This window comes from Macaca nemestrina, chromosome 4, assembly GCF_043159975.1.
Source record: "Macaca nemestrina isolate mMacNem1 chromosome 4, mMacNem.hap1, whole genome shotgun sequence".
Lineage (NCBI taxonomy): Eukaryota > Metazoa > Chordata > Mammalia > Primates > Cercopithecidae > Macaca > Macaca nemestrina.
The window spans coordinates 19037027-19063883 of NC_092128.1; the positions used below are offsets into that span (position 1 = coordinate 19037027).

General features: G+C 44.6%; 1 protein-coding gene across 3 annotated transcripts in view; it reads right to left on the reverse strand.

The window, feature by feature from the left end:
• The window catches only part of TBXAS1 (thromboxane A synthase 1), a 196860-nt gene that overhangs the window by 67428 nt on the left and 102575 nt on the right, over positions 1 to 26857 (reverse strand). For all 3 annotated transcript variants that reach the window (XM_011723677.3, XM_011723676.3, XM_011723679.3), the window contains exons 5-8: positions 22640 to 22756; positions 5830 to 5918; positions 3663 to 3811; positions 1508 to 1638 (exon numbers count right to left, since the gene is read on the reverse strand). In XM_011723677.3, the coding sequence (XP_011721979.1) occupies positions 1508 to 1638; positions 3663 to 3811; positions 5830 to 5918; positions 22640 to 22756 (486 nt within the window). The remainder of the gene's footprint in view (positions 1 to 1507; positions 1639 to 3662; positions 3812 to 5829; positions 5919 to 22639; positions 22757 to 26857) is intronic.

A 26857-nucleotide genomic window follows, 5' to 3' on the forward strand; every position in this document is an offset into this window, starting at 1 on the left:
AGTCATTCGGTGCAACAGTTTTAAATTTTTTAGCCTGATTCCACAGCCAGGCTAGGGATGCGTGTGTGTGTGTGTCTGTGTGTGTGTGTCTGTGCGTGTGTCTGTGTGTGTGTGTGCGTGTGTCTGTGTGTGTGTGTGCGCGTGTGTCTGTGTGTGTGTCTGTGTGTGTGTGTGTGCGTGCGTGTGTCTGTGTGCGTGTGTGTGCATGTGTCTGTGTGTGTGCGTGTGTGTGTGTGTCTGTGTGTGTGTGTCTGTGTGTGTGTGTGTCTGTGTGTGTGTGTGTCTGTGTGTGTGTGTGTGCGCGCACGTGTGTGTGTGTGTGTGTGTGAACACTCTCAAAAGGTGGCCCTTCGTAGCGATGTTGAAGGTTGAAAATGGTTATTTCTTTATCCCTCCTCCCCCGGCTCCATCCTCATTCTGCGGAGACACATGAACCTGGATCAGAATGTTCTGTCCTTTTAGGCCTCAGAGCCGGGCCAGGGATGCCAGTTAAGCTGCTTCTTCCCACACCTCCAAGGACATGCGAGTTGAGTTCACAGTGGTGTGGGCTGAGGGGGCTGCAAGCTTGCCTATACCTTCCCATGCCTTCTGGATCTAGACACGTTTGCTGCACAGTTCTCAGGGTGTGAAGCTGCACAGGACACGGTTGCTGCCCAAGGCTGCCCAGTGTATCAAGCCACTAATTGACCCGTGATTTCATTCCAGGCCAATGCCTTCACAATTGGACCTCACCAATTCCTCTGAGCCATCCAGTCTTTGAGACAACCCTTTTCAAGTTGCATCTTGCACGAGTCAGCTAAGGAAAAGCCATTTCAGCCCTGTTTTTTCTTTTTAGTAACTTTCTTTAATGCGACAAGGGCTTTAAAGCCCAGATTTACACATGCATACGCATATCCAGTATTGAAATGCCTTTCTTCCCACTGAAAACTCCTCTTTCTATTTTAACCAAGTTCAATCAACAAATATTTACTTGATTCCTACTATGTGCCATGCATAGTGTAAATCTGCAAGGAGGAAAGAAAATGCTAGGTCTCACATGAATTGTGTGGGGTTGACTGACAGTTGCCGAACTCTCTAATAAGCATGCTGTTCATGCTGGAACATGAAAACCCATCTTGCTGGGTTTTCAATATAAAGAATGTGCTCATGAAAATTGCATGTGGGCACATTTACCCAGAAAATTCTTCTGGGCTGCTCTAACCTGTGCTTAGGGTGATGCTTGCATTAGAGAGAGAGTTTTGGGGGCGGCTTTAATTCTACCTGTCTGTGTCAAAGGACATACACATTGCTCTAGGCTCCTCTCTGCCGTCCCACCCTCCCTTTCTTGTCTGACCTTCTTCAACCTTCCTCTGTTCTCTCCACTGTCCCTGGAAGTTGTAAGTGGTGGATTGCTGAAGGATAGCACGGTGTGATGTGCGGGGCTGAGAGGGAAGGGAAAGAACCGAGACAGTGATGCCAAAGTCAGCTCCATTCCATTTCGAGGCTGTGTCCTATTAAAATACGTTACCTCTTCGGCAGCTTGCTGGTCCCGCAAGGCAATCACATTCCTAATGAGTTTGTTAAAAAAGCCGTTCAGTTCATCTCGGTTCTTATTGGGCAAAATCCGGGCCAGTGGGACCATTATGGATGGAAATGATACTTGAAAGAGAAAAACAAAAGTGGCATTGAAAAGGGGGTGATAATAAACCAGGGCCATTAGACGCCTGTTCCTGGGAAGAGAAAGCGGGCCTGGAATCGGAGCCATTTTTGAGTCCTGCCCTCCCCGCCGCACTGCTGCTTCTGAGAGCAGGGCGATGTCTCACTCCCTCTCGGTACTCCTCACCATTCCTGGCACATAGTAAGCACTCAATAAACATCTGTGCAATTAATCAAGTCTGCACTTCCATCTGGCCCTCAAGAGGTCAAGTTCACCCTTACAAATTAATGTTTCAGGTCCCGGGGATGGAGCTTAAGGTCTTCGTACTTCATCAAGAGAGAAAGGATTACAGGCTGTTTCAAGCCTTAGCAAGTGGTGGAAGCTGATGTACTTTTTACAAACTTTCTGGTCATTTGCATTTTTTTTCTTGTGGATAATTGTCCCCAGAACGACCTCCTGAATTGTTCCCAAGAGCTGCCACTGCAGCTGCTGACAAGGATACTGGCTGTCGCTGCGGTGGGTCCCTCCCTTGCCGGCCCCTGGGTGCAGCATGGGCCCCCTTGCTGCCATGTGCTGGGGACTGGGCTGCCAGGGTCAGGGACGCTTCATCTGCCCTGGAGAGGGGCACTGGCTGGGTTCAGCTTCTCAGTTTCCATGGTGGATTCACCCTGCACCGGGCTCTATGGGGGCTGGGCTGGGGAGAACATCTCCAGACACACATGCTCTCAGAATGCACGGGCCCGTTTTCAAGAGCCAGAGTCCGAACCAATGCGACACAGCAGCAGGAGGGCCCTGCAGAGGCAGAGAGGTGGAATAGAAAGGATGGCACAACTGAGCCACCTGCCCCACGGGCCTGGGCCATGGTTGAGGCACAAGGTGCAGATGCAGCCTGGGCTGCCTCCAGGAGCGGTGGAAAGGGTGAAGGAAGAGACTGCTGGACACTCAGAGTGACTCTGCCCACGATTTCAGGGTGGAGCCAGTGGGGTGACAGGGGCTCCAGTGGACATTGGCTCAGAAATGGGAATGAAACTGGTCAAGGAATGAATGGAATTTACCAGCCCAGCAGAATGGTTAGAAATCATGGCAATAATCAATACCAATCATAACACATCAATGCTCCTATAAAGGCAAGAAGATGCTAGAATTGGCCAGAGGGCAAAAATCTCACTTCTACAATAAAAATAAAATAAGGCCCAGTGCGATGGCTCACGCTTGTAATCCCAGCACTTTGGGAGGCCGAGGTGGACAGATCACCTGAGGTCGGGAGTTTGAGACCAGCCTGACCAACATGGAGAAACCCTGTCTCTACTAAAAATATAAAATTAGCTGGTCGTGATGCTGCATGCCTGTAATCCTAGCTACTCAGGAGGCTGAGGCAGGAGAATCGCTTGAACCCAGGAGGAGGAGGTTGCAGTGAGCCAAGATCGTGCCACTGCACTCCAGCCTGGGTAACAAGAGTGAAACTCCATCTAAAAAAAAAAAGTAGTAAAAAATAAAATAAAATAAATAGACCAGTCCCCATGCATTGGGTAACCTACTCCTCATCCACCACACAGGATTTCTGTGTATTGGGCTTCAAGTGGAGAAGTCTTGTGAAGAGGATTTTGTTGGAGGAAAGAAAGGTGCCCTAGGAAATGAAAGGCTTTGGGTTCCAGTCTCAGCTCGGCCTTTCTAGGCCTGTTTCTCACCTGAGAAATAGGGACAAGAAGATTTTTCTCATAGGGTGATTACTAGGACTAAGTGAGGCAACGCACACCCAGTGCCTAACACGGTGCGTCCCCACTGTTCTCACCATGGCGGTGGACCACTTACCACCAATGCCAGGGCTACAGCACTGGGAATAAGTGGCTCTAGGCGGGTGGCAAGAGGAACCCGGTGGCTCCATAAGACAAAGCCTCTGCAGGGGAACACCCCGAGTGCCCTTTCCCAGTGGCGGGGACAGAGCCCCAAAAGCCGCCCCAGCTGTCATAGGGTCTGCCCGACTTGCTGGAGTCATCGCAGCGTCCCGGGCTACAGCTGCACTTACAGAGTAAAACCAGGATAGGTCTGGGGATGCAGAATTCGAAGAAACGCTTGCAGTGTTTCACAAAGGGATCCTCAGGGGCCTGCTGGGAGTCCACCGGGGTGCCGAAGGCGACGCTGGCAACCACATCTGTGGTGTAATTGCAGTAGCACCTACGGGAGATGGGAACACAGGGATTTGAAAGGACTCTGGCAGGGGCTACCCACAATGCCCCACTCCAGAGGAGGAGGGCCTGAATTGCCTATGATGGCTCACCCAGCCCTGCAGACGTGCCCGGAAGGAAGAGGAGCTTCTGCAGATCTGTGGTGAGGTGGAGGGAGAGGGGCTCCTGGATGGGGCACTCTGAGCAGTGACGGCAGAGCGCGGGGAGACAGGAAGACCTGGTAGCCAGCTCATCTAAACAAAGACCTGGGAGGGGAGGAGGGCACCGCCTCTTCCACCTTCGAGCTTCAGGCAGCCGCGGTCAACCAGAACACAGCCAAGTACTAAGAAGGACACTTTACATTTTCCTCCCTAGGAAGGAGAGCAGACAGGTGACCGAACGCCTACATGCTGTACTCAAAGCTCCGCACAGCCCAGCTCAGGCCAGAATCTAATGATTAATTGATAGACATCAAATTGTCATTGATGAATTAACAACCTAATTATCTAGCTTTATTAACTTTGTCTCCCTCTTCCTCTTAATGATTTTACAGTTTTCTTAATAGCAACAAACAAAAAGCAAGGGCTCTTAGCACTCAAATAAATACAAGGCCAACTTTAAGGCAGGCTTCATGAACATCTGTATATTATTACATAAAACATACATTGCACTTTAGAAACAAACAGAAGGAAAAGTGTCTGGCAGGAGCGCCAGAAAATTTAACCTCTTAGGCTTTGGGAAAGCTGCCCCCTCAAAAGGCCATTTTAAACTCGAAAGATTCCTTTTTGCTCTCTTATAGGAGTAGTCAGATTAAGTTCTTTCCCAAAAAGCTAAAAACTGGGTTATTAATATCTTTTTACAATTAAAAGGCCAATTTTTGTTCTCAGTGTAGGCACACACTTAACTCTTCTTGTACATAAGTTCTATAACCACTAACTTATCATTAAGGAATACATGACATTTCCAAATGACTTTTAAAATTTGCACTGCTTTTATTGAAAACATTTCTACAATTGATTATACGTTTCCCTGCTAGAGTGAAAACAAGAATGAGACTGCTGAACGTGATTTCATCTGATCCTGATGGGTGAAGATTTAAGGATCTTAAGGGTTATTTACTTTGCTTTTATAGCTGATGAGGCCACCTTATCTTTAACCAACTCATGCATCCTATAATAATCAGAGAGAATGTGGACGAAAAGACCGTGTAAACTGGTGCAATACTAGTGTTGGTGATGATTATGTTATTATTTGATTAGCAATGATAATAATGAGTCAATTTCTGGATGATTCACCATCCCACTTTATTCTTTATCTGCTGTAAGCCATGATTTGGCATAAAATGACTAAAGCAAAGGTGGCCAAATCTTTTGGCTTGCCTGGGCCACATTGGAAGAAGGAGAATTGTCTTGGGCCACACATAAAATACCGTAACACTAACGATAGCTGATGAGAAAAAAAAACTGCAAAAAAATCTCACAATGTTTAAGAAAGTTTATAAATTTGTGTTGGGCCACATTCAGTGCCATCCTGGGCTGCTTGTGGTCTGCGGGCTGTGGGTTGGACAAACTTAGACTAAAGGTGTTTATTTAAAATAAAAACCTTTTAGTTACAAAATGATGAAAAGCCAGATAATCAGTTATTTAAATTTGGTGTCCACCACTAAGTCATGGCTTCTGGGCTGAGGTGCATCACAGTTTTTCTTGAAGTGAAAATGCTTGAACTTCCCCCGCCCCCGTCCCTGTCCTTTGGCGCAGGCCTGTCCTGCCTGTTCCTGGGTCTGTGGAGGTCAGAGGGTGGATCCATCCACAGGTTCAACAGGACGCACATCCCCTGGCTCTGCTCACATTTCTTTCCCATGTTAAGTGGGTTTCTTTTCTGTTTATTAATCAGTCCATCCATGCTTTTATGAGCTTCTAGCGTTTCCACTGTTTGCTAGTCCCAAGGTAATTGTCCAGCAATTATGGACAGTTACAAGAAGCAGTGATTCAAAAACTCGATTTCTCATCTGTAATGCAGCAGCCTTACCTCTGGATGTCAAATGCGTCCCCAGATTCTGCATAGCGTTTTAAATGAGCCAGGAGAAGGTCGCAGGCTTGGCTGATGAGGGGAGTCATCTGATAATGGATAACAAAGGTGTAATTAGGGCACCATGCCGGGAGTACACCTAAATTGGCTGCAGATGAAGAGGTTATATGTGGTGCTTTCTGGGAAAATGAACACGGTTTGGAAGATATTTTTCACACAGCTAAGATTCAAGAGGAAGATCCTAAAATTTGCAAATATTCATGAAATACAATAGCTCTAAATGTCTATTTTAGCTTAAGCATTTTTTATCTTTGGAAGCAAAAAAGAAGAACAGATTTACAGTGAATACGGTGAAATAATTTTGAAAACGATTATTAAGTGCTTAGACAAAACTGAGAATCAGTGCTCAGTTTCATGACATTGGGTTCGCATTAGCGAGCAAAGAAAGCCTAATCCATATGCCCTATCCCTGGAATTACCCGAGTTTACGCTTGTGTGTTCCAATTGTATTTTAGATCTTTCACTAGAATACTGAATCTTAGTATCCAAAGGAACCTAAGGTCATCCATTACAACTTCTTATTTAACACAGAAATTATTTATAGAGCATTCCTGATGGACGGTTATTCGTTTGTGCTTAAGCCACTAAGCTTTTGAATACTGGGAAAACCTTGGCTTCAAGATGCCTCCTATGCCCACACAGGGCAATTGTTAGGTTTCTTTTTTTTAATAGGAAAATGCTTTTATGTTAGAAAATTCCTAACCTACACAGAAAGGTGGAATGGCATAATGAAGATTCACATAGATACCCCTCAGCTTCAACAAACGGGTGGGCGGAATTCTTTGTGGAGCCTGCCGGCCACCCATGTGACCTTTTATTCTCTCTTGCATGATTAAAAGGCCAAGCTGAAAATACCAAGCAGCATTATTTTGTTCGGTGCCCATTGTAGAATAGCATCACAGCTAAAGCAACGTGCTCTAATACATCGTTCTGAGCATTTCTCACGGAAGACATAAAATGTAATCTATGTTTAGGTTTGATAATTTTGACACTAGAATATTAAGTTCTTGAGGTCAGGGAGATTTTAGTCTGTTTCTTCATTTTTATAATCCTAGCACCTAGAACAGCGCCTGGCACATAGTAATTATTTGTTAAGTGAATGAACGAATCATTGAATCATACTGATTATGTAATACCCACTCCTTCGTCTTAAAGTCTTGAGGCACTGGGAAAAGTTATAAAGTTAATCTGCTTGTCAGAAGGTATGTTGTTGTACTGAGGCAAAATCTGACTTCGTCTAACAATCTTTTGCTGGTTTCATTTCTGTTCTCTTCTTTGTGACAGTGCTTTCAACGCTCAGACAGCAGGTACCTGTCTTATCTGCTCCCCGTCTTCTCCTAGACAACTGTTCCCATCCTTTCTTTCTTTTCTCTCTTTCTCCTTCCTTCCTTCCTTCCTTCCTTCCTTCCTTCCTTCCTTCCTTCCTTCTTTCTTTCTATTTTTTTTTTTTCTTCAGACAGACTCTTGCTCCACTGCCCAGGCTGGAGAGCAGTGGCGTAATCCTGGCTCACTGCAACCTCTGCCTCCTGGGTTCAAACAATTCTCCTGCTTCAGCCTCCCAAGTAACTGGGATTACAGGTGTGTGCCACCACGCCTGGCTAATTGTATTTCTTTTTTTTTTTTTTTTTTTTTTTAGTAGAGATGGGATTTCACCATGTTGGTCAGGCTGATCTCGACCTCCTGACCTTGTGATCCGCCCACTGAAGCCTCCCAAAGTGCTGGGATTACAGGCGTGAGCCACTGTGCCTGGCTGCCCCCAAACTTTCAATGGGGGGCTGAACCATATGGCTTGCACACACCTCTCCTGCCTTATTGCTCTCATCTTTATCAGGGTCACTCCTAAAGGTGGCCTCATAAGTGGAACACAGTATTTCAAGTGTGGACTGGTGTATGGTAAATGAATCACTTCCTGAGATCTGTACCCTACACGTCAATTGCAAAGCCAGGTTTATGTTGACTTTTTTAGAAGACAAACAATGCAGGCAAATATTGAGTTTCAGGTTAATGAAAACCACAAGGTCTTTTTCCATGGATGATAACCATGTACAATTGCTACTTCGATTTTTTAGGGCCCATTCATTAGAAAGGCATTAGTTGTCCTGCCTTGTGTTCTGAGCAGAACGATCTCTTAACTTCTCTGGAATATTCAGGTGCTTGGAGACACCTGGTAGAGTGGGACAGCTGGGTGGCTGGGTGGCTATTGACGGGATGTTGGGAGGACATGCAATTTTATAGGACCCCTCTCCTCTGCAGTTTCCTCCGAGTCAGTCCCACAGGCTCTGGGTGTAAGGGAAGAATTGTGTCACCAGGGGCCCAACTCTTCTGTTGAAGGAGTGGGTCCTGTAGATGGCGGGTGAGGGGGTCCTGTAGGTCAGAGCTGCAATGGCTGCATGAAGGCTGCCACGTGGAGGCGGTAACCAAGGCAGGGGCAATGGCCTGGACAGCGCTACGGACGGCTGAACAACAGCTCAAGGAGCAGAACGTTCAGAGCATAACACACCCAAGTGGAGAGACGGCAGAGCATATGAGACGCATGAGTCCCCTGTTGCCAAGGCTCATGGAGGGAGGGCCATCTTGGGAAAATGGATTTGCTGTTCATAAAGCCACAGAGCTTGGAGCGTGGGGTATTTGAACACTATTGGGGAGCAAAAGATGTGTTCACTCATTAAAATCCCATTACCTGGCCAGGCGTGGTGGCTCATGTCTGTAATCTCAGTGCTTTCGGAGGCCAAGGCAGGCGGATCACTTGAATTCAGGAGTTTGAAACCAGCCTGGCCAACAGAGTGAAACTCCTCTCTACTACAAATATAAAAATTAGCTGGGTGTGGTGGCAGGTGCCTGTAATCCCAGCTACTCAGAGAATCGCTTGAACCCGGGAGGTGGAGGTTGCAGTGAGCCAAGATTGCATCACTACATTCCAGCCTGGGTGACAGAGAAAGACTCCATCTCAAAAAAAAAAAAAAAAAAAAAGAAGAAAAGAAAAGAAAAATCCCAGCACCTGCAACACTGGCTATTCTTTCTTCATTCTGTCTGAAATTTAGTAAGTGTGCCTTCTAAGCCTTCCTTCAGTTGGTCAGTCTGTAGACGGGCCCCGGTGCAGACCCTTGTGGCCCTCCACTGGACAGCTATTATAGGTAGCCACAGAATCATTCATCATCACTGTTTTTGGCTCTTGGGCTACCTTTGCATGCACCTAAGTAAATACTCAGCCAGGCACCACTTTACTGATGAGTCAGCTGGGGAAGACTTTGTCAAATGATTTGCAGAAACAGAAATGTGATTTACCTCATCTACCTACCTGGAAGTCCACTCAAAAGAGAAAAATAAGTATGACTATCCTGATTTATTCTTAGTATCTCTGTGTTGATGCTTCATGACTACTGCATGCTTTTCTAAATTCGCACAAACCATCGATTTAATAATCCATCAGTGCAAAAGGGTATGTAAATGGGTCACTTAAAATGGCCTCTGGGCTCCAACTTCCAAGAAGTCTCAGTCTACCCTTAACGTTGGAGAAGTCAGTACAGTCTAAGCCACATTTTTATGACTAGCTTTACTGGTTATCTTCCTTCAATTATCTTAATAAGTTTAGTGGTACAAGTGAACCCTAGTTTAATAAAATCCCATAAACCTAAATACCTTTTAGATTTATTTCAGAGGAATAGTAACATGGTAAAAAAAAAATCTATCTATCTATCTATCTATCTATCTATCTATCTATCTATCTATACATATATAGATATGTACTGTTTGAAAGGAAGTCTTTTTAGATATCAAGCTTGAAGCTTTCTTAACATAACAAAAGAGAGGGAACATAAAATGTGATTTACACACAACTCTTCAGAGGCAAGCCCTGTGTATAAAGAGGGGGCCACCCATTCTGAATCCAAACATATTCCTGGACAGTGCGAAAGGGAGCCCAGGCCAGCTGCCCACCATCGGGTCTTCTACGTGCCTTTGATTAGAATCCTTTGTTGCTGCCTGACGTGACTGTAATTTTCTGCTATGCTCTGCCTGCTGTCTGTCGAACTGAATGGATAATGACATTTTTATTTGGGTTAATGTGATATGAGATGGGGCATGTAATATGAAAAATGTTTTAAAAAGCAATGCAGAGAAAATATTATAAGACAGCAGAGCATAATCTGTATGTTGGCCAATAGCCATTATTTCAGGTTTTCTTCTTTGCATTTTACACAGCAGTTACGGAATATTTACTTTTACATGAGTTGCATACAAACAAAAGCTCTCTTTGATGGGCTTGCATAATCTTTATACAATCCACAAACCCTGCAGTTCTTCTCCTAGATTTTTGAACAAGCAGGCAAACGTGGCATGTGCACACACACATGCACAGATGAATACACAATGCTATTATCACTCAGATCTTACTAAAAGACTCATTTGGTTGTTACATTTCATCTTCTTCATGGGATAATGAGTGATTTTTATTTTTTGTTTTATTCCAAATTTTTCACAATGCACATGCATTACCCTTATAATCAGATAAAATATTAATGTTATCAGGTTTTTAAAAAGGGATTTATGAATGTTTCAGTCGCCTCAAAATTCATCCATTGAAGACCCAACTCCCAGTGTAGCTGTATTTGGAGTTAGGGCTTCTAAGGAAGTAATTAAGGTTAAATAAAGTCACAAGGATGGGGCCCTGATCCAATAGGATTGGTGTCCTTATAATAAGAGACACCAGAGCACTCATGCTTGTTCTCTCTCCCTCTCTCTCTGTCTCTCTCATGCACAAAGAACAGGTCTTGTGAGCACACAGCAAGCTGGCGGCTACCTACAAACCAGAAAGAGAGGCCTCACTGGAAACCAACAATGCTGGCACCCAGCCTCCAAAATTGTGAGAAAATACATGTCTGGACTGGGCACAGTGGGATACACCTGTAATCCCAGCACTTTGAGAGGCCAAGGCAGGTAGATCACTTGATGTCAGGAGTTCAAGACTAGCCTGGCCAACATGGTGAAACCTCATGTCTACTAAAAATACAAAAATTAGCCAGATATGGTGGCACGTGCCAGTAATCCCAGCTACTCGGGAGACTGAGGCAGGAGAATCACTTGAACTTGGGAGGTGGAGGTTGCAGTGAGCCAAGATCGTGCCACTGCACTCTAGCCTGGCGACAGATTGAGATTCTATCTCAAAAAAAAAAAAAAAAAAAAAAAAAAAAAAAAAAAAAAGTCTGTTGTTTAAGCCACCCACTCAATGGTATTTGGTTATGACAACCCAAGCTGACAAAGATAGGGGTCACAGTGCAGCTACCAAGCTAGGGGAGAAAGTTTCCCATTTCGTTCCTCTCACCTCTCACATTGGTTGTGCCTGTAGATGTGATGCCCAGTGTGAGGCCAAGCAGCTCTCTGGTAACCAGTGGTAACCATTCAGGGGAAATCACCATCCCCATCCTGAGAAGCAAATTCCCCAAGGAAGGAAGGAAGGTTCTGCATAACCTGGAGATTATTATATAATTAAAGTATTCAGTTTTTTAAAATTTTAAGTTCTAGGATACATGTGTAGGACATGCAGGTTTGTTACATAGGTAAATGTGTGCCATGGTGGTTTGCTGCACCTATCAACCCATTACCTGGGTATTAAGCCCCACATGCATTAGCTATTTATCCTGATGCTCTTCCTCCCCCCACCCCCCAATAGGCCTCAGTGTGTGTTGTCTCTTCCCTATGTTCATGTGTTCTCATTGTTCAGCTCCCACTTGTAAGTGAGAACATGTGGTGTTCGGTTTTCTGTTCTGTGTTAGTTTGCTGAGGATAATGGCCTCCACCTCCATCCATGTCCCTGCAAAGGACATAATCTAGTCCCTTTATATGGCTGCATAGTATTCCATGCCATATATGTACCACATTTTCTTTATCCAGTCTGTCATTGATGGGCACCAGTTTTTTTTTTTTTTTTTTTTAAATGGATTTTCTATCAACTGTGTCTGTGAAATTTTGAGTCAAGGTGCAGACAGAGGGCAATAGAGTGAATTCTAAAAGGAGGGAGGGCCTGATGAGTGGGTAAAGAGAGTAATGACCAAGAAGGGCTGAGAGTTTCTGCTCAAAGGTCTTCTTCTCCTCTCATTTTGGGTGACCCCCAGAATGTCATCACTGAGTTTCCTTCCTTGAGTGTAAGATTTCGACCTTGTTGGAGAATACTTGCCCCAAGCATAGCAAATACTCAAAGGCACTGCAAATCAGTAGGTTTCCTCCCTCTGACACTTTCTAGCTGTGTGATCTTGGGTATGTTGCCTAACCTCACCGAGTCTAGTTCCTCATCTGCAAAAATGAAAATAATACCTCCCTTGCGGAGTTGTGACAAAGATTAGAAACAAAATATGTAAAACACTTGGCAAAGAAGGCAGGGAGTGGTGCAAACATGGTAGTTGTCCTCTGGAGGGATCCATCCTCCAAGACTGGTTTGGACTACTAGAATCATTCTCTCCTCTTTTCTTGTTCCTCAGGGACAACTCCCCATTGGAGCCATCTGTTCTCACCTCATCATGTTAACATTGCTTCCTTTCTTGCATCTGTTCCTTCATCTTTATCTCCTCAGTCACCTCCTAGTTCAGGTGTTGCTACCTGTCACCTGGAATATGGTTGTCATCTTGCTTCTTGAGAAAAAAGACTATAGCTTAAGCATCTTTGTAGTCTTAGGACTTCAACGGAGCCTGACACCCAGGTGTACTAAAGAAAGTTTTTTGAAAGAGCCTCCTGGCCTCTTTTCTTTTCTTTTGAGACAGAGTCCCACTCTGTCAACCAAGCTGGAGTGCAGTGGCATGATAACATCTCACTGCATCCTTGCCCTCCTGGGTTCAAGCTGTCCTCCTATCTCAGGCCCTCAAGTATTAATAGCTGGGACTACAGACACACACAACCACAGTGGGCTAATTTTTAAAATATTTTGTAGAAACAGGGTCTCCCTGTGTTGCTCAAGTCAGTCTTGAACTCCTGGAATCAAGCGATCCTCCCACTCTGGCCTCTTGAAGTTCTGGGATCACAGGCATGAGCCATCATGCCTGGTCAGATCTTCCAAAAATACTTATTTCAGTGATGCTTTGCTGAAACCTTTGTAGATCCCCACTGACTGAAGGACACAGTACAAGATTCTTATCTTCTAAAGACCATTAAGAATTGAATCCTGCTAATAACCATGTGACAAGGCTTAGAAGCAGATCTTCCCCCACTCAAGCCTTCAGATGAGACCACAGATCAGCCCAGCAGTTTGACTACTACTCCAAGACACATTGATCCCTCTAGACTCAGCTCTCAGTCCCTCTGGACTCAGCCTCTGCACTCAGCTAAGCCATGCCGGGATTCCTGACCCACAGAAACAATGAGCTAACAAAGGTTTGTTTTACACTAAGTTTTGGGGTAATTTTGTTACACAGCAATAGATAACTAATACACTCTCAATATTATTCTTTTGTGGTAACTATTGTATGTTGTCACGGATTAATGAGGTTTTTGGCATTTGTTATATCAGGAATGAGCATAGTGCACCCCATTCTGTTGATTTTCTAGAAATAACTGTGTGATGACTGATTGATCAAATGTTCCTAGAGAGCCTTGACATAGAAGGTATCCAAGAAACATAAACAGATTGAGGCACTGTCTCTTAGCATGAATACCGTGTGGTTTGCTGAAAACTGGCTCTGAAGGAGAAAGCTGAGACTCATGCTGGTCCTAGGTGTTACTTTGGGCCTGGCATTTGAATCTCTCTGAACGTGGGTCCTCACCCCTAAATGAAAGACTGATCGTAATGAGCTATAATGTCCCCTTCCACTGGATTCCCAGGAGGTCACAAAGCATCAGGTGGAGACAGTTGCTTGAGGCCATGGAGACAGCAGCCAAATTCCTAGCTCAGCGCAGGAAAGTGTCAGATCATTGGTCCATGTACTTTCAGCAACACATCCCATTCCTAAGAAAGCCTTTTGTCATCTCTTTGACACATCAACTTCAGAACACATAGGGACCTAAAGGGCAGAATCTGGTTATTTTCGTGCTCAAATTGTACCCAGATCTCCTGACTGCTGGCTTGTTGCTGTCCCACCAAAATCAGGCTCCACATTTCCTTTGCTCCTTAGTTTATTCACTTCTAGGTCAGTCTACGCAGATCTTATGTCATAAACTTGAGAAAGAGAAAACCCACCATCTTTAAGCCTTTGGAGTTCCTGAAAGTTTGGACAATGCTGAGTGCTAGGGAAAACATATTTCCTACACAGAGAGAGGGAAGGGGAGGGTCTCTTTTGCATAACTCTGTTCATCTAAACAGAGATGATCCCCAAACATTGATGGTGTGTAGCGTGGGTGACTTGTTGATCCACACACGAAGAAGGACTCAGAAGAGCCACAGGGGGCACTGCTGCCTTGATGGCATAACATGGCCCCTGGGAGCCTGCCCCTACTTGGGGCCACTGCAAAGAGGAGACTCCTCCAGTCAATTCGCAGTTCCCCTCATCTGCACCAGAAAGATTTGCCCCATGGGTCTGGGAAATGGCTGGCTTGGGGGCTAAACAGCTGAAATGGAACCCTTTTTCCTAACACAGAGTTCTGAGCAGGCCACTCCCTCGCTTTCAAGTATTTAATAGCTCCTCGAGCTCTAGTGAAGTGTGCACCAAACACTCCCTCGGCACAGAACAGTGAACTCTACGTGCCTCAACCTACTTTTTCAGCTTTCTCTCTCACTAATCCGTTACATGTACTCTGTGTTCCAGCCAATTTGTACTCCCCTATTCCCTGAACACACCCTGTACTTTTCTGTCCAGATGCCTTGATTCCTGCAGCTCATTCCACCTGCAATGCACCTTCTCCCTCTGTCAAAACAGCAAAATCTTCAGGGCTCAATTCCAGTGCTACTCGCTGCTCCCTCCCTACCAAAGGGGTTTCTGATGCTCAAAGCAGGACCCCAGCTCTGTCACCACCTTCCATGATTGGTAATAATGCAGTGATTTATGTACCTTGTTTCTCTTCTACATTATAAACTCCTTAACAGGAACTAATAAATATTTGTTGATCTTTATAAATTGAACATTTCATCTGATTTGGCCCTTGGTGGACCTGCGGGCAATATTTTGGGGCTGATGTCGGGGGAGGGTTTTCTGAATAAGTAAAGGTCAGCTGCTGGGGGTGGGGGAAGGTCTTTAAACATATTTCTGGTTTTTTTAAAAAATGAAAAAGTTAATGTCTTAAAGTGCTCTAAACTGGTGACCAACAAATGAAAAATTAATTCCCACTAATGAAACTTATCACTTCCTTCTTCCACCACACCATCGCTAAAAGCCACTCAGATATTAAAAACATCCACGGCTCATTTTTATGCAAAATTTCCTGCTGCTAAGTATCAGCTCTAGCCATCTAGGTGAATAATCAAGTGTCATTTCTAATAAGTCAGTGGCTCCTGTCAAGACTTGTGACCAATTAGAAGTCACCCCAATGAGGAGGTGGCTGCTGGCGTTGCCAAGCAACAGCCAAGCTGTGAGGTACATTTAGATGCTCTTTTAGATTTAACCAGCGGCAAGTCAGAGTGACATTATAATTCTGGCAAAGGAAAGCCAAATTATAACCCAGGATGGGGTGCCCATGATGAGGAGTGTGTTTTCTTTTAAATGCAAATGGAAGAGGAACATTTAAACCAGAATTTAAACAGTCCATCATGATACTGATTTTAATTAGCAGATTAGGTGTCAGTGGAATACGACTGTGTCTCAGGATAATGGTCTCTCGCTGCTAGATAAATATCCAGATATTCTGGAAAATGGGCAACTGGTCAGGCAAGGCCAATGTATTTTTGGACTCTGAAGTATTGACGACTGCAGCCACACTTGGTTATGACGACGTTCATTTTTATTGTTCAGGAGGATTAAGAAATAAAAGCAAATATTAAAAATAGACTGCTGGAAATGGATGCCGCCTAGAGAAGGCTGCTTGCTCTAGTGTTACTGGGAAGCGTGTTCTGCTTTAGAAGCCCCTGTATGTGACCGTCTGGAGAGTTTACAGTGAAAATTTAAAGGCCAAACTAAACTGTGACGATGACTGTAATTCTGAAAAGACTTTTGCACTGAAATGCATTTACTCCTAAGCTGGCTATATCAACTTAAATTTTTAAAAATTGTACTCATTCTCCAGTAACATGTCGTCTCCAAGTCAGGAAAGGCCTACAGGGAGTAATAACCACATCTGCCTCTGCCTTTAAGATTCATACATTATTGACTGTGCCTTCTTGACAGGGAACATCTGGATGAAAAGTGAAAAATTAGGCAGAGAGCCGGATCAGTGCTGTGCAAGATACCAGCCTCCCAGTTTATCTGACTTTTCTTTAACTGAGTCCCTATGCATAGCAACATGATTGGCTCATTTACTCTTGAGTGACACATCCTTAGGCACTCGTCTATGAAGATTCATTGTCTCCCATATCTGCTCAGTGGGGTACCATCAGCTCTTAGTTATCTGGGTGAATGAAGAAAGCCCATCATTTATAATGGGCTTTGAGAATGGAGAACATACAAGCTGCCATATTGGATTGGATCCATGGTTCATGCAGTTTGAAGCTTAGTCTCTGCTAGAGGCACTCAAAAATTTGGTTCTTCATAGAAGCTACCTGCAAAGGATAATTGCTTAAGAGACTCATTTCTCTCAGTAGCCAACCATGAAGTTATCAACCCACGTTCTCTCCTTTTGAAAACCTATTTGAGCCCAGAACAAACAAAGTTAAGCAGGCTTCTTTACTGCAGGCCTTTCTCAAGCCTTTCATATGCTCAGGTACATGGTGAATCTTGAAGAATACAGTTTGTAATATTTCACCAAATCATTTGACTGTGGGGCCTTTTTGGTCCTCCATATTTCAAATCCTTTTCCCTGATAGGAATTCATAGCTTGAAATTCATCATCATATAAGTACAGTTTAGATGCCTTTCTGCTAAATGTATTCTTTTATTCTTGCTTACACTGAAGGTTACCTGCCTCTTTTGTGCTGACTTACACAATCTCACAAGAGTCTCAGAAAGTTATTCCTATTGATTTAATATCTTTCAAATCAGAACAGCTTGGAGGAATATACAAATACATAGATTCCACTGTGTTTGCTCTCTTTCAGATGAGTTATAAAATTTCAAAATAAAGCTAGTGCTAACCTGGGTCCTCAGGGGATCACATTATTTATACATTTTCCCTCAGAGAAGTACTAATTTAGCCCCAGTTTTATTTCCTGAAATTAAGCCTATTTATTCCCTGATCCATAATAAGTTTCACACAATCCCAGGGTTACTACTCACTAATAGCCTTTGGTAAGCAATCTAGCAAAAGACTGTGAAAATCTAAATCTACAGTTGTGCTTTTTAAAACATTAATTCTTTGGGGGATGGAGTGAAAACTCTGGCCGGTTAATCAGACAAAATCCTCCCTAACGACACCACCACCACCACCACCACCACCACCACCAAGTCAGTTGTTTTTCCAGGAATGCTCAGCCATCCTTTTCTATGAATTCCAATAACTTGTTTGTCACTGGCTATGATTCCAGTAGTCTCTTTTTCCTGACTTGGGGATGCATGAATCACATTTTCCCTGGTCCTCTGTTGCTCTGCATTATCCCTGGGATGACATAAGCCAAAAAAACCCAAAAAAACCAAAAAAACCAATTTTAATTCAAATACAAATATGGCTTCATGATATGATGCTCATTTTAAAGCAACTTTCAAGCATTGTTGACTGAGGCAACCTAACAGCCACATAAATAAAGACAACACCATCCAGAACTTTTGAGTATTGACCATACTTAAAGACACAGGTAGAGAGGGACTTAGGCTGCAAGGTTCTAAAGGAGAAAGCCTCAGAATTCCAAGGGGAAACAAACCTTTATTTCAAGAATAAACTGTGATGTTTGATAACAAAAGTCCAAAGGCTACTTACAAATTCAGAAAGGACTAGAGATGCTGGTATTTCAAAGCTATTTCCAGGAAAACTGACTCAGGTACCCATAGTGGAGTATCTGTGGCTCAGACGCTCTGAGCTATTTCCTATCTCTGTGACTCATTTTCCTCTTTGTGTCTGTGACTTTGTGTATGTGTATGCATATATGTATATATATTTGTGACTCTCTAAAGGAAAAGCCAGTTTGCTGTATCCTCTTATTTAATTTTTTCTTGATAAAATTATTTCCCTTTCACTTTTTTTTAGCTTAGTTTCATCATGTATCCTTAGGTAGAACAGGTAGAAACTTCTCAGTTCTTTGATTCTTCATCCATCCATTCGTTAATTGTTCCTGAATGTCTGTTGTGTACCTAGTGTGTGCAGTTAACAATAAGGAAAATAAGAAAAAATAAAAAAGGCTTTGTCCTCCTGAAGCATCCGTCTAGCAGAAGGGGACATACAATAAACAGGTAAACAAAATGGAATGTTAGCTAGTGATAGTTCCGCAGAGAAAAATAAAGCAGTGGGGAGGTGGGGGTTCAGGGGCCAGCTCCTTCGAGCCTGGAGATGCAGTTGGTCTGAGATGGTCAGAGAGGGGACCAACAGGAACACTCACAGCGCCAGGGCTTTCCACGCTGGCTCTCAGCAGAATCTTTTCAGGCAACTCATGACATGCATATTCTCAGTTACCCTTAGAAATTCTGATTCTATAGATCTTGGGGTGGCTGAAATGATGTATTTTTAACAACGGTCCTAGGTGATTCTCATGCAGCCCTTGGTCCCACAAAGTTTGAGAGCCAGTGACTTAGACAGCAAAGGCAGCTGGGAGATTAAAGTTTGAGGAAGCATCCAGAAACCAGGAGGTTTTGGGGAAGAAGACAGGACACTTCTCATTTTGTCCCCTCCACCCATCTTCCACCGCCTAGAAGCAGCCCCCCTGTCATTTCCTGCATCCTGTCCACACCACGGCTTAGAGCCTCAGCTCCCCTGCTCTTCATATGCAAAGGCAAGCTGCTTTTGGAATTAGGAAAACTCTTTCCTCTCCTAATAAAGCTTGCTAACATACAGTTCAAAATTGAGCAACTACTTCCTTGTTCTGGACAGCACCTACTGTCTACCTCGGAGGCACCTTCAGGAGCAGTGGGTGCCACTGATTCCTTAGGTGAGAGAAAATTACAGGGAACACGATCTATGGAGCATGAAACAGTCATACATTGGTTTCACGTTTCAGAAATATTATCTTTGCTGTGCACTTTTTCGTCCTCGTGTTTCTTTCCATGTGAGCAGCATTTAACACCTCTGGCTGCTCCTTCCTCTTTGAAATGCTTTCCCCTTCCACATTCTGCTGGTTTCCATTTCAGGCTGTTCTTCCTGAGTCTTCTTTATAGGTTTCTCCTCCGCTCCTCCCTTAAATATGGTTCTCCCCAGAACCATATCTAACACATATGCTACACGTCTCTGTGTTTTGAAGACCATCTTTCTTCCCCCTCCCACCTGAGCTCCATCTGCACAGCCAACTTCTTCTTGAAGGGTCTCCTTCGGGGCCTCCCAGTAAACTTCAACTCGCCAGGTCTAAAATCCCCAGAGGTGGGGAAAAAGTTAACTACTCCTGCCTCTGGGATGGAATCCTTTCAAATGGAAACCCAAGAACCTAAATTGAACTATATGGAGTAAAAAAAAAGCCTTTCAAGGGAATTTCAAGGTTATTGATAGTGTGTGGTAAATAATGGGCTCGATGAAATCTCTCTCTTACCTCTTGGTTTTCTTTTTTTTTTTTTGAGATAGAGTTTGGAGTCTGACTCTGTTACCAAGGCTGGAGTGCAGTAGTGTGATCTTGGATCACTGCAACCTCTGCTTCCTGGGTTCAAGCGATTCTCTTGCCTCAGGCTCCTGAGTAGCTGGGGTTATAGGTGCGTGCCACCACACTGGCTACTTTTTGCATTCTTAGTAGAGACAGGGTTTCACCATGTTGGTCAAGCTGGTCTCGAACTCCTGACCTCAGGTGATCCACCCGCCTCAGCCTCCCAAAGTGCTGGGATTACAGGCATGAGCCACCTTGCCTGACTTCTCTTGGCATCTTAATGCTGTGGACAGATTGAGTAACTCTATTTTCTGCAATTAATTCAGGCACTATGCATTTGATTTCTGGACTATAGGGAGAAGACTGGACCTCAAGAGCACTGGATTTGCTTGGGAGATGACAATGTATCACTTTCTGGAGTATCCCCTGTAAGGGGTTAAAGGAATCTAGACCGTGATAAAATTCCTTATCAAAGAATCATAGCCCAGGACTGCTAAACTTTATTTTCCTTTCCTTGCTTACTTTTCTTTCTTTCTCTTTTATTCTCTTCTCAGATACTCTTTACCAATTTCTTTTTCACACACAAGGTTCTTTCTACTTCTATAGTGTGGTGAAGCCGTTGCTTTTGAATAAAGACATATACGCTAGTGATGCCAGCCCTAGGCTCACCTACCTCTCCTCTCTTCCCCTGGCCTTCCCTTGGCTAACTCAACCTTTTAGTGGTTGGATGTGAAAAAGGGGCACACCCCATGCAGCTTGTCTACATGGTTTAGAGCAGTGGTTTTAGTTTTAAGATGCAGGCCGTTCCTTCCCATTCTCCCGTGAATCCTCAATAGAGAACACAGATCGGAGTGAGCAGGGCTAATGGCTGCAGTGGAAGCAGGAGCCACTTTCCTTGCATGTCCTCGTGGGGAACTTCTGCTGGTCGTGGTTCCCAATACTGGCTTTACATGACAATCACCTGGGGAGCCTGAAAAAAATATCCTCAAACGCAGGCTGCATCCCAAAGCAAACCAACTGAATCAGAATTTCTAGGTGTGGGGCCCAGGCAGCAACAGTTTTCAGAGTCCCCCAAGTAATCCTGGTGGACCCCACTGACCAACGGCTGCATCTGTGTCACTGCATCTCCTGCTGTCTATGCTGTATCAGACCCAGTCTGGGAGGAAGGAACTGAGCATATGTGGGCCACGGGCCAGCCCCGATGGCATCTGCCACCCCCCTGCAATTGTCCCATTCTGGGTGAAGTATTAGCATAGCAAGCCCATGTGATCAGATGGGGACTCTATCTTTCAAACAGCTTTACCAGTAAGATAAGAGAAAATTTTATTTCCTTTGCCTACAACCTGTTTCCATACCTCAGTTGGTTCCAAACTTAGGCAGAAAATAGAGAAGTGTTGCTTCTGACCCTCCCCCACCCCCCAGCTTTCCACCAAGGCCCCGTTTGCTATACTTCCCCTTCCTGCACCCTCCAGACAGCCCCTGGCACAGTCCTAGGTGGCCTCCGAGCACCACTGGAAAATCACATGGAGGTAGCAAGCGGTCAGGCAGAGACGCGAAGAGCGCTCTGGAGCTGGATTCTGATTTTGGCTCTGCTGCTTACTAGCTATGAGACTGGGAGCACGCTACTTAATCTCTCTGTGCCTAGTTTCCTCCTCTGTAAACCAGGTTAGTAATAATAAGTATGACAGTATTTATCTCGCAGGAGTGTGGTGAAGAGGCAGTGTGTTAGTCTAAATAGGCAACCCTTGGAACCTGACTCTGAGCTGTGAGTGTGAGCTGGCGCTGCGTACAGAGGCAGGCTCTGCCCCCAAACACCAACAGCTACCCATGGAAATGCAAATCAAAACCTCATTGAAAATGGGAGGGATCACTAGTTTCTGAGTGTGTTTAATTGGATATTACGAGGTGTGGAACTCCCTCCTCTTCTGGGGGACTTCAGAAGATTTATAGGAATTCAATCAGGACCATATGGGTGAGCATCTTGAGCTTAGGCTAAAAGGAGCTTTCATTTTTATTGAACTGAAGACAGGCTACTCTGGAACATCCAGACAGGGTGGATGGCAGAAGCCCAGGGCACTCCAGCCAAGCTTTGGAAACTCCCTTGCTCTAGAGATGCCTGTGTACCTGAGACTGGAACTAAAGAAGCCCCTTAGCCCCCTCATATCATAAGGGCTCAAGTTCTCTCTCCCTTGTGGTTGCAGAATTCAGAACAGCGAACACCAAAGCCGGACCAGCTTTGAGCTGCCAGGCTCAGATACAAAACACAGCAGTCAGGATCTGGTGTGTGAGACATCGGTCTGGATCCGTACAAACACCAGGTTTTGGGTGCACAGCTGATAGGAAAGAGTGGGTCATTGAGTAGGGAAAAGAGAGTGTCCAGGGCCTTAGAGAGCTGGCAGCATCTTGTGGAGCCTGCCCTTCCCTTGAACTTGGCCTGGAGGTTAACTTGGGTGTTCCTGCCTGCCATGATCGCCCACTCCTCCCCAGTCATTCACTGCCATCACCTCCCTATTTAAGATTCGATTGGCAACTCACTTTTGTTTCATGCTGTTCTCTAGTTTCTTGCTATGTAAAGTGTGGTTCACTGTCCGGAAACAATGAAATTACCTGGCAGGGTGTTATAAACGCAGACTCTTAAGCCACCCTGGCCCTCTTGAGTCAGAGCCTGCATTGTAGCCAGATCCCCAGGTGATCCATTATGCATGACAGTCCAGCAGACACTTACAGTTTCCTCCTGGGGTCCCCAAAGCGCCTCAAGCTTTATCTCTGGACACAGGCGAATGCCCTGTGTACTTGTTGACTCACAATTCATTTATGGCAACTGGGGATGTGGGAGGCTGGAGAAATGAAAGATACTCAACACAGGGTGTGGTGCTTTCTGCATAATAGAGAGGTCTGAAGGTCCCAGTGGGCAAGGCATTTCGATGTGTCACCTGGGCAAGTCATGCAACACGAACTGGCTCTCATCACGATTTGGACAGAAGAAACCTGCTCCGTAAGAGAAGAGAGTTTGCATTTCTCATGTCTTACCTCGTTCAGCTTTTCAGGACTGAAAGCAGACATCAGGGCACCTCTGACCTCTTCCCATCTTTTGTCACGTAAAAACAGAACGCTGTCGGCTACCGACTTGAACTCCAAACCCGACGCCTGTTGGGAAGTAGCAAGCAGAGGGTCAGGACTCAGAGAGTCAAAGCCACCTTGGTGGCAATACAGGTCCATGACAAACACCCTCGTTAAAGTCCATCGATGGCCAACAAGTTAGGAGGCTGCTCTTGCAAGGATACAGAGGAAGAAAATAAAGGCTCACAGGCAATGATAGAAAGAATCATGGCCAGGGCCCAGAGGGAGCAGATGGGCAAGCTCTGGTGGCTCAGTTGTACCTGCTACGATGTGGTCATCATCATACGTACAACTCAATGGCTTCTGTGTATTCTGCAGTCCCCCTACTGAGCGAGGATTCCCTGAAGACAAACAAGGCACGCTTCCCGGAGATGGCCTAGTCTTTCTTGGTAATTAGTATCATGTGTGAACTTCGTGGCACAGGGTTTTGTGTGACTGGATTGGTTAGGTTGGACCCGGAGTTGACAGACTCACTCATCTGGACCCTTGTTGTATGGGTTGAGGGAGAGGGAAGGGGGAAAAGGAAGGACCTTCAGAAGCATGTGCCAGGACAGCTGCTTCCAAGAGCGTGCCTGCCATCATGTTTCTGTGTTCTATCAGTCATTCATTTTTTTCTCAGTCAGCCACCAGTGGTTGGTAGCCTAATATTGTGTTATGGGATGAATTCGGCCCCCCACCCCAAACTTCATATATTTAAATCCTGACCCCAAGAACTACAGAATGTAACTGTGCAGTCAGCCTTCTATATCTGGGCATTCTGCATCTGTGGATTTAACCAATCCTGAATCAAAAATATTCAGAAAAAATTTCACCAAGTTCCGAAAAGCAAAACTTGAATTTGCCCTGTACAGAGAACTACATTGAATCCATGTACATGAAGTGATGTGTAGGCATTGTATTAGGTATTATAAGTAATCCAAAGTTGATTTAAAGCATACAGAAGGATGTACGTAGGTTATATGCAAATACTATGCCATTTTATATCAGAAACTTAAGCATCCACAAATTTTGGTGTCCTGAGCAAGGGTGGGTACTGGAACCAATCCCATGAGATACTGAGGGATGGCTGTATTTGGAGATAAGGTCTTTGAAGAGGTAATTAAGGCCGGGAGTGGAGACTCACGCCTGTAATCCCAGGACTTTGGGAGGCCGAGGCGGGTGGATCACCTTAGGTCAGGAGTTTGAGACCAGCCTGGCCAACATGGTGAAACCCCCTGTCTACTAAAAATACAAAAATTAGCCAGGCATGGTGGTAGGCACCTGTAATCCCAGCTACTTGGGAGGCTGAGGCAGGGAGAATTGCTCAAACCCAGGAGGCGGAGGTTGCAGTGAGCTGAGACTGCACTACTGCACTCCAGCCTAGGCAACAGAGCAAGACTCTGTCTCAAAAAAAGAGATAATTAAGGTAAAATAAGTTCATTAGGGTGGGTCCTAATCCAACATGACTGGGGTGCTTATTAGAAGAGGAGATTGGGACAGAGACACACACAGAGGGAAGACCATGTGAGGATATAGGGAGAAGACAGCCATGCACAGGTCAAAGAGAAACCAACACTACTGACACCTTGACTTCAGGCTTCTGGTCTTCAGCACTGTGGGAAAATCAATTTCTATTGTTTAAACCCCCAGTCTATGGTTGGTTGGTATAGTAGCCTAGTAAACTAATTCAGGGTTCAAGAAGTTGTCTATACCGTCTTGAATGAAAAAGACTTTGTGGCCGGGCATGGTGGCTCACGCCTATAATCTCAGCACTTTGGGAGGCCTAGGCGGGTGGATCACCTGAGGTCAGGAGTTCAAGACCAGCCTGGCCAACATGGTGAAACCCCGTCTCTACTGAAAATACAAAAATTAGCTGGGTGTGGTGGCAGGTACCTGTAATTCCAGTTACTCAGGAGGTTGAGGCAGGAGAATCACTTGAACCTGGGAGGCCGAGGTTGCAGTGAGCCAAGATCGCACCACTGCACTCCAGCCTGGGGGACAAGAATGAAACTTCATCTCAAAAATAAAAAATAAAAAAAGAAAGAAAAGAAAAAGACTGCGTTGGCCCTCATGAGTTAGCAGTCTAGAGGGGAAGCAGAGAGTAAACTCTTAAGCTAACCATTAGACGGAAAGTGAATTTTCCTGGAGGGAAAGTGTATTTCTTGGAGAAAGTATATTTTCCTGGAGGGAAAATGGGGCAAGGTGGGACATCGGTAGGGAACATGGTTGGGAGGCTTCTCTGAGGTGAGCACTTTGGTCTCCTCATTCCTTCTTCCCAGGCCATTCTGTTTCTTTCTATAACCAACCGTCCCACTAAGTGGTCAAAAATGGAGCCCCCACCATTGGTCAGAGTGTCGCCAGCCTGCAGGTTCCAGGCTGTGGGGAGACAGGGGGTTGGGGGCCCAAGCAGTCTCAGAACCACGTGTGCTGCATGGTGACGCTATTTCTTTTCACTGTTTTAATTATAGCTGAAACATGAAGCCAGTCATCAGAATTCAAAAGCCTTGTAAAAACTCCTATTTAGAGGAAAATTATAATTTTCTGATAAAATATGAACACTCAAAATAAGCCATAAAACATAACTGCAAAGTATCTAGAGGGGAGTTAATTATATATTAGAACCAAGATGCTGGGATATTTTTTCTGCAGAGGAATACCTCTCTATATTTAGAAGGAAATTCTTTAGGAGCGCCATGGCCACTCAAGAGAATTATGGTTTTATGGAATTTGGGGAACATAATCCATTTGTTTGGGTTCCAGAGTTGAAGGAGGAAATCATACATTATGTGTATTTATGTAGTGGCAAGATGCAGTCCTGTGGCACACTACATGGAATAAAGCATTTAACTCCAAGGAAAGTGGGGTGATGGTTTACGTGGTTCTGATGAGACGGAATAAATTAGAGCTAAGAGTGAAGACTGACTGGATCTTGTACCTATCCTTAAGACTTAAGGGTGAATTTACACTATTTTTTTCTTGCACTTGAAAGACAAATGTAGTCCTCCTTGCAATATGTCAGCATGGCCTTCAAGTATCTTTCTCACCAGCCTGCCATGACACTGTGCTCCTCTGGGCCTGGAAATTCCATTAGAATCCTCCATTTTTTAATGAAATCATTTGGGGCTATTGGTTATTGCAATGTTTTGATTTCTGAAAAGATTTTATTTATTTTTTTGAAACAGGGTCTTGCTCTGTCACCCAGGCAGTAGTGCACTGGTGTGATCATGGCCACTGGAACCCCAAACTTCTGGGCTCAAGCAATCCTACCCTCTCAGTCTCCTGAGTGGCTGGGACTAGAGGCACATGCCACCATGTCAGACTGATTTTTAAGTTTTTTTGTAGAGATGGTGTCTCACTATGTTGACCAGGCTGATGTTGAACTCCTAGCCTCAAGGGATCCTCCCACCTTGGTCTCCCAAAGTGATGGGATTACAGGCATGAGCCACTGTGCCTGGCCTCTTTTCGTTTCTAGATGTCCCACGTTAAGAGGAAATTGATCATTTCAAAAGAGCAGTCAGATGGTGAGGGCACATTGAATCATGTCATATATGAAATAGTTGTCAGATTTTGGAATTTCAAACTGGAAAAGAGAAGATTTGGAAGATCAGATAGTGGTACTTAGGCATGTGCCCGATAAATATTTATTGAATACATACTGCATGGGAGAGGGAATTTAGGGTTTTTTTTTTTTTTTTTTTTTTTTTTTGGTGATCTTGAGAAGTGGAATTGTGTTTAATAGGGGAAACTATGGGGAAAATTTCAGCTTATCTGAAGGAGAACTATTCCAATAGTCAACAGACAAAATTATTCAAAGATAAGATAACCTGCCTTGAGTGATGAGCTTCACACTCCTGGTGACTATTCCACTTCTTGGAAATCCTGTACCCAAGGCTTGAGCATGCAGAGGGGTTTGGTCTACAAGCCTTGCAAGAAGTTTTTCAACTCTGATACTTCAGGTATGGAAAGTCACTGCAGACACTCTTTTTCTATTAGTTTGCCTACACATTGATTTAAAAAACTGTGGTAAAATACACGTAACATAAAATTCACCATCTTAACCTTCTTTTTTTTTTTTTTTTGAGATGGAGTCTTGCTCTGTTGCCCAGGCTGGAGTGCAGTGGCACAATCTCGGCTCACTGCAAGCTCCGC